Genomic DNA, 12,959 nt, shown 5'->3' with positions numbered 1-12,959 from the left:
AGTGGCTCTTCAAACGCAACATGAGGTCCCATCTCAATTCCTGTCAATTTTGCATTGAAAAGTCAAACGGCGCTCCTTCCCTTCCGAGCTCTCCCATCCGCCCAAACAGTGGTTTACCCCCACATATGGGCTATCAGCGTACTCAGGACAAATTGTACAACAACTTTTGGGGTCCAATTTCTTCTCTTACCCTTGGGAAAATAAAAAATTGGGGGCGAAAAGATAATTTTTGTGAAAAAATATGATTTTTTATTTTTACGGTTCTACATTATAAACTTCTGTGAAGAACTTGTTGGGTCAAAGTGCTCACCACACCTCTAGATAAGTTCCTTAGGGGGTCTACTTTCCAAAATGGTGTCACTTGTGGGGGGTTTCAATGTTTAGCCACATCAGGGGCTCTCCAAACGAAAAATGGCGTCCCATCTCAATTCCAGTCAATTTTGCATTGAAAGTCAAATGGCACTCCTTCGCTTCCGAGCTCTGCCATGCGCCCAAACAGTGGTTTACCCCCACATGTGGGGTATTGGCATACTCAGGACAAATTGTACAACAATGTTTGGGGTCCATTTTCTCCTGTTACCCTTGGTAAAATAAAACAAATTGGAGCTGAATTAAATTTTTTGTGAAAAAAAGTTAAATGTTCATTTTTATTTAAACATTCAAAAAATTCCTGTGAAGCACCAGAAGGGTTAATAAACTTCTTGAATATGGTTTTGAGCACCTTGAGGGGTGTAGTTTTTAGAATGGTGTCACACTTGGGTATTTTCTATCATATAGACCCCTCAAAATGACTTCAAATGAGATGTGGTCCCTAAAATAAAATGGTGTTGTAGAAATGAGAAATTGCTGGTCAACTTTTAACCCTTATAACTCCCTAACAAAAAAAAATTTTGTTTCCAAAATTGTGCTGATGTAAAGTAGACATGTGGGAAATGTTATTTATTAAGTATTTTGTGTGACATATCTCTGTGATTTAATTGCATAAAAATTCAAAGTTGGAAAATTGCGAAATTTTCATAATTTTCGCCAAATTTCCGTTTTTTTCACAAATAAACGCAGGTACTATCAAATAATTTTTACCATTGTCATGAAGTACAATATGTCACGAGAAAACAATGTCAGAATCACCAGGATCCATTGAAGCGTTCCAGAGTTATAACCTCATAAAGGGACAGTGGTCAGAATTGTAAAAATTGGCCCGGTCATTAACGTGCAAACCACCCTTGGGGGTAAAGGGGTTAACACCTACAGGTCCAAAATTTTGCACACACAAACTACTGACATTATTAGTGAGGAATGTGTAAAAATATAACGGATATGAAATGGTTTACTGTATGTAAACCATGTCTCATATCCTGCCGGGTTCGGTAATGATTTAGCAAAAGCCAACAATTGAAGTGTAATATATATATATATATATATATATATATATATATATATATATTACAAGGAAGGTGACGGGCACAAGAGGGCATTCTTTGCGTCTGGAGGAGAGAAGGTTTTTCCACCAACATAGAAGAGGATTCTTTACTGTTAGGGCGGTAAGAATCTGGAATTGCTTGCCTGAGGAGGTGGTGATGGCGAACTCAGTCGAGGGGTTCAAGAGAGGCCTGGATGTCTTTCTGGAGCAGAACAATATTGTATCATACAATTATTACGTTCTGTAGAAGGACATAGATCTGGGGATTTATTATGATGGAATATCGGCTGAACTGGATGGACAAATGTCTTTTTTCGGCCTTACTAACTATGTTACTATATACACTGTATATATGTTTTCACGAATATTTGAGCCCATGGATCCATTATATGTCCATTTTGCAAGCGGGTGAGAAAGTCTCGCTGTACGGATGCCATGCGGATGACACACGGATACTTTTTGGAGAAAAAAAAAATTGCATCCTCGCATTGAATACGGATCACTGCTCAGGAACTTTTCTGCGTATCTCGGACATAAAAACCGAGCCTAAGAGATAAAATATTTCCCCCTCAAAAAAACTTTTCTTGTATGTGTACGGTGAGGCGGGGGGAAAAAAAAAAAAAAAAGAGTAGGCCCTCTCCTTAGGATTATCTATCTCCATAAATCAAACACTGAGTTGGCCCTAATCAATTTCCTAAATTCCAATGCTAACCTGACTAGGTTTTGTGGAGGCAAACTGGCCCCCAATGAGTGTCTATCAAAAACCTCTGAAAAAGGGACGTTAAAGTCTCCACCCACTATTAGAGCTGCCGGACGCAATTTCTGAAGTAAGGAAAAAAACTTTTCGAGATAACGGATCTGACCCGTTTAGTGCATAGATATTACATAAAATGGTTGGCTTGCCCTTCAGAAGTGCTTGCAAGACAACAAATCTGCCGCCTGGATCACTATGAGTTTTAGTCACCTGTAGTAGACAATTTGAAAATAACAAAATCGCTACTCTACCCTTTTACTGTCATTGTAAGCAGAGTAGGCCCGGGAAAAAAGAATTTAGTGCAAACTTGAGGCTATGTGCCCACGTTGCGTTTTTTATGCATTTCTGCAATGTTTTCTGCTGCAGCGGAAACGCTAAAAAACGCTTAAAAAACAAATTCCCATGCAATCATGAAATTCAGCAGTTGCTGTGCCCATGCTGCAGATTTTCCCGCTGCGGAATCGCATAGCAGTAAAATCTGCAGCATGTTCATTATTTCTGCAGAATCACGGCGATTCAGCCGCCATAGGATTGCATTGAAACGCTCACTTTACGCATGTGGCTAAGCCCACCATGCGTAAAGTGAGTGCTTCATGTGCGGATGGTACCCAGGGTCTGCAGGAGAGGAGACTCTCCTCCAGGCCCTTGGGTACCATATCCCTGTAAAAAAAAGAATTAAAATAAAAAATAGGGATATACTTACCTTCTAATGGCCCCCGAAGTCCTCCCGCCTCTTAGCGGTGCATGCGGCGGCTTCCGTTCCCAGGGATGCATTGCGCGAATCACCTGGGATGATGTCGTGGTCACGAGACCGTGACGTCACAAAAGTCCTTTGTGCAAAGCATCCCTGGAAACAGAACGTACCAGGAGCGCTGCTGAGGAGATCAGAGGCCGTCGGTCGGAAGGTGAGAATAACCATATTTTTTATTTTTTTATTATTTTTAACATTCTATCTTTTACTATTGATACTGCCTTGGCAGCATCAGTAGTAAAAAAAAGTTGGTCACACTTGTTAAGCACTATGCTTGACAAGTGTGACCAACCTGTCAATCACTTTTCCAAGCGATGCTTCAAAAGCGCAAGCATTCTGCAAGCTAAAAATGCTTGCAAATCACTTGGGTTTTGCAGGAAAATGCACTACCCGCGGCAGGGAGTTGCGGAAATGCTGCAGACATTTCTGCAGCATTTCTGCAACGTGGGCACATAGCCTAAATGTGCCAGTATGGTCACACTACCTACGCTTTCTGAGACTTCATCTCCTGCAAGGAAAGTCTTCTCTTCCTGGGGGAATTAAGACCCCTTACATTAAGTGAAATTATAAGACTCATAGTGTAAGCCTAAGGACCAGTGTGTGCAAGTGTCGAATGCACTACTCACATATGTGAAAGACCCTGGACCTATTTCCCGTCCAGGACCTCCTAATACATTGAGGAAAAAAGTATTTAGTCAGCCACCAATTGTGCAAGTTCACCCACTTAAAAAGATGAGAGAGTCCTGTAATTGACATCATAGGTAGACCACAACTATGAGAGTCCTGGAGTGGCCCAGCCAGTCTCCAGATCTCAACCCCATAGAAAACCTTTGGAGGGAGTTGAAAGTCCGTGTTGCCCAGCGACAGGCCCAAAACATCACTGCTCTAGAGGAGATCTGCATGGAGGAATGGGCCAACATACCACCAACAGTGTGTGCCAACCTTGTGAAGACTTACAGAAAACGTTTGACCTCTGTCATTGCCAACAAAGGATATATAGCAAAATATTTTGACATGAACTTAGTTAATGACCAAATACTCATTTTCCAACATAATTAGCAAAATAAATCTTGCCAAATCAGACAAGGTGATTTTCTGGATTTGTTTTCTCATTTTGACTCTCATAGTTGTGGTCTACCTGTGATGTCAATTACAGACCTCTCTCATCTCTTTAAGTGGGAGAACTTGCACAATTGGTGACTGCCTAAATACTATTTTACCCCACTGTATACAGTATGCCAGATTACCTTACTTTGCAGGAGTTCTTCCGCTCCATCTGAACAATCTGAGCTATAACGAAAGGGGATACTAAACACATTTATCCCTTCTTTTATGTCCAAGAAGACAAACTTACGCAGAAGATGTGCAGCAGGACGGCTCCTTTCTGACGTTCTTTGATGGTGAAAAGATCATCCGGAAACTCATTAATTGCTGCAAAGCAAAAAAAATTAAATAAAATTACTGATCTGCTGGATGATAACAATAAAGTAAAATAAGTAAAAGAAGATGAAAGTTAAAAAACAACCACAAAAAAAACAACTTTTTACAGAAGATACAATGTGCAACAAGAAATAGAAAGTTTAACTATTTTCAGCCTTCAGAGCTGAAATCGTCCAGCATTCCCTAGCTTTTGCCTCTGGGAAGTGTCAATTTTACACCAGACGTCTTCTACTTGAAAGAGGATTAACTGTCCCTTGCATTACAGGAGTTCATATAAAAACTGGGAGGTCGACAAACTATCTGATTGTTTCCAATAACAGACATCAGTGAAGTGAATGCAGCTCTGAAGAATAATACATCATGTATGATACAGTTTGCTGAGCTGATGATAACTAAGCATTGCTTGAATGATTCTGCCTGCTAAACTATGTATCTAAGCAAATCATATGTGATACAGTCACAGACCAATGCAGCACTACAATCCCCATCTAGTATTGATTGATAATTGGGATAAATACTTTTCATTCTACATTCCTGCATGTGCAGCGAACATAGTGCAGGAGTCATCTCTGCAGGAGGCCCAGACAAGCCAAGAATTGCCATATTATATGTGTCAGATCTAAAAGGCTGCTGATAGGTAACAAGCTGGAGGGACAGAGCCTCATTACTAGAGGACGCAGCTGCAGAATGACAGATCACAGTAGGAACAACACAGATTGCAGCTCCTGAGGGACATCCCAACATTACCCGAGTCCACACAACCTGCAGACTTTATATATTATGTATAGGCTCAAATATACTGTATCCCAAGTGTCAGGGTCATTATCCTGTACCCCAAGTGTCAGGGTCATTATCCTGTACCCCAAGTGTCAGGGTCATTATCCTGTACCCCAAGTGTCAGGGTCATTATCCTGTAGTCCAAGTGTCAGGGTCATTATCCTGTACCCCAACTGTCAGCGTCATGATCCTAAACCCCCAAGTGTCAGCATCATAATCCTGTACCCCAACTGTCAGCCTCATGATCCTGTAGCACAAGTGTCAGCGTCATTATCCTGCACCCCAAGTGTCAGGGTCATTATCCTCTACCCCAAGTGTCAGGGTCATTATCCTGTACCCCAAGTGTCAGGGTAATTATCTTGTACCCAACATGTCAGCGTTATTATCCTGTACCCCAACTGTCAGCGTCATGATCCTAAACCCCAAGTGTCAGCATCATTATCCTGTACCCCAGCTGTCAGCCTCATGATCCTGTACCACAAGTGTCAGCGTCATTATGCTGTACCCCAAGTGTCAGGGTCATTATCCTGTACTCCAAGTGTCAGGGTCATTATCCTGTACTCCAAGTGTCAGGGTCATTATCCTGTACCCCAAGTGTCAGGGTCATTATCCTGCACCCCAAGTGTCAGGGTCATTATCCTGTACCCCAAGTGTCAGGGTCATTATCCTGTACTCCAAGTGTCAGGGTCATTATCTTGTACCCAAAATGTCAGCGTCATTATCCTGTACCCCAACTGTCAGCGTCATGATCCTAAACCCCAAGTGTCAGCATCATTATCCTGTACCCCAGCTGTCAGCCTCATGATCCTGTACCACAAGTGTCAGCGTCATTATGCTGTACCCCAAGTGTCAGGGTCATTATCCTGTACTCCAAGTGTCAGGGTCATTATCCTGTACTCCAAGTGTCAGGGTCATTATCCTGTACCCCAAGTGTCAGGGTCATTATCCTGCACCCCAAGTGTCAGGGTCATTATCCTCTACCCCAAGTGTCAGGGTCATTATCCTGTACCCCAAGTGTCAGGGTAATTATCTTGTACCCAACATGTCAGCGTTATTATCCTGTACCCCAACTGTCAGCGTCATGATCCTAAACCCCAAGTGTCAGCATCATTATCCTGTACCCCAGCTGTCAGCCTCATGATCCTGTACCACAAGTGTCAGCGTCATTATGCTGTACCCCAAGTGTCAGGGTCATTATCCTGTACTCCAAGTGTCAGGGTCATTATCCTGTACTCCAAGTGTCAGGGTCATTATCCTGTACCCCAAGTGTCAGGGTCATTATCCTGCACCCCAAGTGTCAGGGTCATTATCCTGTACCCCAAGTGTCAGGGTCATTATCCTGTACTCCAAGTGTCAGGGTCATTATCTTGTACCCAAAATGTCAGCGTCATTATCCTGTACCCCAACTGTCAGCGTCATGATCCTAAACCCCAAGTGTCAGCATCATTATCCTGTACCCCAGCTGTCAGCCTCATGATCCTGTACCACAAGTGTCAGCGTCATTATGCTGTACCCCAAGTGTCAGGGTCATTATCCTGTACTCCAAGTGTCAGGGTCATTATCCTGTACTCCAAGTGTCAGGGTCATTATCCTGTACCCCAAGTGTCAGGGTCATTATCCTGCACCCCAAGTGTCAGGGTCATTATCCTGTACCCCAAGTGTCAGGGTCATTATCCTGTACTCCAAGTGTCAGGGTCATTATCTTGTACCCAAAATGTCAGCGTCATTATCCTGTACCCCAACTGTCAGCGTCATGATCCTAAACCCCAAGTGTCAGCCTCATGATCCTGTACCCCAAGTGTCAGCGTCATTATGCTGTACCCCAAGTGTCAGGGTCATTATCCTCTACCCCAACTGTCTGCATCATTATCCTGTACCCCAAGTGTCAGCCTCATGATCCTGTACCCCAAGTGTCAGTGTCATTATCCTGTACCCCAAGTGTCAGCGTCATTATCCTGTACCCAAAATGTCAGTGTCATTATCCTGTACCCCAAGTGTCAGCAGCATTACCCTGTACCCCGAGTGTCAGCGTCATTATCCTGTACCCAAAGTGTCAGTGTCATTATCCTGTACCCCAAGTGTCAGCAGCATTACCCTGTACCCCAAGTCTAAGTGTCATTATCCTGTACCCCAAGTGTCAGTGTCATTATGCTGTACCCCAAGTGTCAGCGTCATTATCCTGTACCCCGAGTGTCAGCGTCATTATACTGTACCCAAATTGTCAGTGTCATTATACTGTACCCCAAGTGTCAGCAGCATTACCCTGTACCCCAAGTGTCAGCAGCATTATCCTGTACCCCAAGTTTCAGTGTCATTATCCTGTACCCCAAGTGTCAGCGTCATTATCCTGTACCCCAAGTGTCAGTGTCATTATCCTGTACCCCAAGTGTCATTATCCTGTACCACGAGTGTCAGCGTCATTATCCTGTACCCCGAGTGTCAGCGTCATTATCCTGTACCCCAAGTGTCAGTGTCATTATCCTGTACCACAAGTGTCAGTGTCATTATCCTGTACCCCAAGTGTCAGTGTCATTATCCTGTACCACAAGTGTCAGCGTCATTATCCTGTACCACAAGTGTCAGTGTCATTATCCTGTACCCCAAGTGTCAGTGTCATTATCCTGTACCCCAAGTGTCAGCGTCATTATCCTGTACCCAAAGTGTCAGTGTCATTATCCTGTACCCCAAGTGTCAGCAGCATTACCCTGTACCCCAAGTCTAAGTGTCATTATCCTGTACCCCAAGTGTCAGTGTCATTATGCTGTACCCCAAGTGTCAGCGTCATTATCCTGTACCCCGAGTGTCAGCGTCATTATACTGTACCCAAATTGTCAGTGTCATTATACTGTACCCCAAGTGTCAGCAGCATTACCCTGTACCCCAAGTGTCAGCAGCATTATCCTGTACCCCAAGTTTCAGTGTCATTATCCTGTACCCCAAGTGTCAGCGTCATTATCCTGTACCCCAAGTGTCAGTGTCATTATCCTGTACCCCAAGTGTCATTATCCTGTACCACAAGTGTCAGTGTCATTATCCTGTACCCCAAGTGTCAGTGTCATTATCCTGTACCCCAAGTGTCATTATCCTGTACCACAAGTGTCAGCGTCATTATCCTGTACCCCAAGTGTCAGCGTCATTATCCTGTACCCCAAGTGTCAGTGTCATTATCCTGTACCACAAGTGTCAGCGTCATTATCCTGTACCCCGAGTGTCAGCGTCATTATCCTGTACCCCAAGTGTCAGTGTCATTATCCTGTACCACAAGTGTCAGTGTCATTATCCTGTACCCCAAGTGTCAGTGTCATTATCCTGTACCACAAGTGTCAGTGTCATTATCCTGTACCCCAAGTGTCAGCGTCATTATCCTGTACCCCAAGTGTCAGTGTCATTATCCTGTACCACAAGTGTCAGCGTCATTATCCTGTACCCCAAGTGTCAGCGTCATTATCCTGTACCCCAAGTGTCAGGGTCATTATCCTGTACCACAAGTGTCAGTATCATTATCCTGTACCACAAGTGTCAGTGTCATTATCCTGTACCCCAAGTGTCAGCGTCATTATGCTGTACCCCAAGTGTCAGCATCATTATCCTGTACCCCGAGTGTCAGCGTCATTATCCTGTACCCAAATTGTCAGTGTCATTATACTGTACCCCAAGTGTCAGCAGCATTACCCTGTGCCCCAAGTGTCAGCAGCATTATCCTGTACCCCAAGTGTCAGTGCCATTATCCTGTACCCCAAGTGTCAGTGTCATTATCCTGTACCCCAAGTGTCAGCGTCATTATCCTGTACCCTAAGTGTCAGCGTTATTATCCTGTACCCTAAGTGTCAGCGTTATTATCCTGTACCCTAAGTGTCAGTGTCGTCAGTGTCATTATCCTGTACCCCAAGTGTCAGCGTTATTACCCTGTACCCCGAGTGTCAGCGTCATTACCCTGTACCCAAATTGTCAGTGTCATTATACTGTACCCCAAGTGTCAGCAGCATTACCCTGTACCCCAAGTGTCAGCAGCATTATCCTGTACCCCAAGTGTCAGTGTCATTATCCTGTACCCCAAGTGTCAGTGTCATTATCCTGTACCCCAAGTATCAGCAGCATTATCCTGTATCCCAAGTGTCAGTGCCATTATCCTGTACCCCAAGTGTCAGTGTCATTATCCTGTACCCCAACTGTCAGCGTCATTATCCTGTACCCTAAGTGTCAGCGTTATTATCCTGTACCCTAAGTGTCAGTGTCGTCAATGTCATTATCCTCTACCCCAAGTGTCAGGGTCATTATCCTCTACCCCAAGTGTCAGTGTCATTATCCTGTACCCCAAGTGTCAGTGTCATTATCCTGTACCCCAAGTGTCAGTGTCATTATCCTGTACCTCAAGTGTCAGTGTCATTATCCTGTACCCCAAGTGTCAGGGTCATTATCCTCTACCCCAACTGTCAGGGTCATTATCCTCTACCCAAAGTGTCAGCGTCATTATCCTGTACCCCAAGTGTCAGTGTCATTATCCTCTACCCAAAGTGTCAGCATCATTATCCTGTACCCCAAGTGTCAGCATCATTATTCTGTACCCCAAGTGTCAGCGTGATTCTCCTGTACCCCAAGTGTCAGCGTGATTCTCCTGTACCCCAAGTGTCAGCGTGATTCTCCTGTACCCCAAGTGTCAGCGTGATTCTCCTGTACCCCCAGTATCAGTATCATTCTCCTATACTTCAAGTGTCAGTTTAATTGACAATTATATATTGAAACAAATATTCAGTTTCTGTTATTTTCCCTCTGGATTTGTTCCCAGGTATTGGGGGAGCTGCATCTTACGTAATACTTGTCTTTATGTCTGCCCATTAATGTGTCAATTGCTACAAGTAACAGCCCATTTGTGTCAGCAGACACCGCACTATGGCATAATGGCATTTCTTCTCTTTAGTGATGTGACGGTGGCACAGATCCCCTTATGCAGCTCTCTACATCTAAGTCATTTGTCAGCACAGCGTGGACTCCACACAAGACATGGCCGCTGCTCTCACTCTCTGATTTCCTGCACCTGCCCTAGATTTTATCTGACAATGTTCGAGTATAAAAGTTTCCTAATAAGCAGCAGATCTAACAGGAAGCCTCATCTCCTGAGCCAAAATATAGAAGACTAAATCTCCTGAGCCAAAATATAGAAGACTAAAGTAAAACTGCTGTACAATGTGCACAGAGAAAGATTCTCATAAGGTAAATATAGCACAGAACTGCAATTTATAAAATTCCCTAACGTTATAATTAAAGGTTACAACCAACTATTACTTCATTATTTTGCACTGATCTTGAGTTACCGCCTATATTATATTCCAGAGCTGCACTCACTATTCTGCTGGTGCAGTCACTGTGTACATACATTATATTACTGATCCTGAGTTACATTCTGTATTATATTCCAGAGCTGCACTCACTATTCTGCTGGTGCAGTCACTGTGTACATTCATTACATTACTGATCCTGAGTTACATCCTGTATTATTCTCCAGAGCTGCACTCACTATTCTGCTGGTGCAGTCACTGTGTACATACATTACTGATCCTGAGTTACATCCTGTATTATATTCCAGAGCTGCACTCACTATTCTGCTGGTGCAGTCACTGTGTACATACATTACATTACTGATCCTGAGTTACATCCTGTATTATACTCCAGAGCTGCACTCACTATTCTGCTGGTGCAGTCACTGTGTACATACATTACATTACTGATCCTGAGTTACATCCTGTATTATACTCCAGAGCTGCACTCACTATTCTGCTGGTGCAGTCACTGTGTACATACATTACATTACTTAACCTGCCCTGATCCGTAGTTACATCCTGTATTATATACTGCACAGCTGCTCTCACTGGGCACATACATTACATTACTAATCCTGTACTAATCCCGAGTCACTTCCTATATTATATCCCAGAGCTGCACTCGCTATTCTGCTGGTGAAGTCACTGTGTACATACATTACATTACTGATCCTGAGTTACATCCTGTATTATACTCCAGAGCTGAACTCACAATTCTGCTGGTGCAGTCACTGTGTACATACATTACATTACTTATCCTGAGTTACATCCTGTATTATATACTGCAGAGCTGCTCTCATTGGGCACATACATTACATTACTAATCCTGTACTGATCCCGAGTCACTTCCTACATTATATCCCAGAGCTGCACTCGCTATTCTGCTGGTGAAGTCACTGTATACATACATTACATTACTTATCCTGTACTGATCCTGAGTTACATCCTGTATTATACCCCAGAGCTGCACTCACTATCCTACTGGTTCAGTCACTGTGTACATACATTACTGATCCTGTACTGATCCTGAGTTACATCATGTATTATATACTGCAGAGCTGCGCTCACTATCACTATTCAGCTGGTGCAGTCATACATAATATTACTTATCCTGAACTGATCCCAAGTTGATACTGAAGATACAAATCATTCATGCAGATTTACATGTTTCTCATTTTCCCCACAGTTTATGATCTAATAACTTTCTCAGAAATCTCTTTCATATTTCATAGAGGTCTCAGGAATTAAAGTCTTCAAGTAATTTCAGACTTTTTGTGTTTAGTTCCACTTCACAAACATTTACTATACATGCAATATATAAAATAGTATGAAAAACTATTATGTAGGTGTAGAAAATTGCTGCAGAGAAAGCTTTCAAACAGAAGAATTCATCGTTTATTTTTATCATGTTATCCACGTAATTCACTTACACACGGGTAATGGGAATAATAAATCCTACAACAGAAGCGTGCTAATGGTCCCTGTACAGACTAGACAATCTCTTGCCACATTACTAACAAACACCTTCTTGGACCTGGCTCCCTAAAAGGCCGTTGAACAGTTTCTTGTACCTACTGAGGAACCAGAGGGGAGGCTGCTTTGCACAGCTAACTAGGATAAGGAAAGTGTCCAGAAGGATACAAGGACCGAGGAGAAAGGAAAGGTGCAGGGACGGAAGACAAACAAAAACAAAGCAGATACACAAACAATTTTTGCCTAGCAGGGAAAATCCTTTCACTGACGTTTTGGAACTGCTTAGGACAATATAATCCCCTTAGAAGTATAACCAGCAAGGAAGTGTAGTGAAGGGAGAATAAAGGTCCAACCCTTTGACACGACAACCAAAACGGGACAATGGGAAATCCCTGAAGAAGAGCAAACCCAGAAAGGAAAAATAAAGGCAATAGAAACCATCAGCAGAAGGACGGGGAAGAAATGGCAGTAGCTCAGCAGACAGGAGAGCAGACCATAAAGCAAGAGGTCACCGGATCAAATACCCAAACTGAGGCATGGCGTATCAATTAACAAAATACAAAATTAATGAAAAAAAGAGAAAGCTAAATCCTATCAGTATCTGTTGACTGCCCATTGCCTTCAAAACAGCATCAGTTCTTTTAGGTACACTTGTGTGCAATTTTTTAAGGAACCCGGCCAAGAAAAATTAGTGCAGCAGATGAGAGACACAATGTTACTTCTCATCGAAATCAAAAGATGTCCATCAGTGTCATCAACTCAGAGGTGGCAGTGATCAGTGGGACCAGCTACACTGATCTACTGCTTAGAGAAGTCTGGCCAAAAGTCATCTTCATGGAAGAATTGTGGGGAAATACAAGACTTTTCACATGGAAGCCACAGCTGGTGGCTCGACTATGCATGGAAATCTAGCAAAATGCGGTGCAGAAAATGGCATCAGGAGCTGTACGCTGATGAGTCATAATGTAGATTATTTGGCTTTAACAGAAGCAGTTTGTTCCCCAGAGGCTGGTGAGTGGCACAATA

General features: G+C 43.2%; 1 protein-coding gene across 2 annotated transcripts in view; it reads right to left on the bottom strand.

Annotated features, from left to right (window-relative positions):
- Positions 1-12,959, bottom strand: part of SLC24A4 (solute carrier family 24 member 4) — a 116,346-nt gene that overhangs the window by 54,813 nt on the left and 48,574 nt on the right. For both annotated transcript variants that reach the window (XM_069736947.1, XM_069736938.1), the window contains exon 3: positions 4,280-4,356. In XM_069736947.1, the coding sequence (XP_069593048.1) occupies positions 4,280-4,356 (77 nt within the window). The remainder of the gene's footprint in view (positions 1-4,279; positions 4,357-12,959) is intronic.

The sequence above is a fragment of the Ranitomeya imitator genome, chromosome 1 (assembly GCF_032444005.1).
Source record: "Ranitomeya imitator isolate aRanImi1 chromosome 1, aRanImi1.pri, whole genome shotgun sequence".
NCBI lineage: Eukaryota > Metazoa > Chordata > Amphibia > Anura > Dendrobatidae > Ranitomeya > Ranitomeya imitator.
Note: the sequence above shows the minus strand (reverse complement) of the source record. Positions and strands in the feature narration are given on the sequence as shown.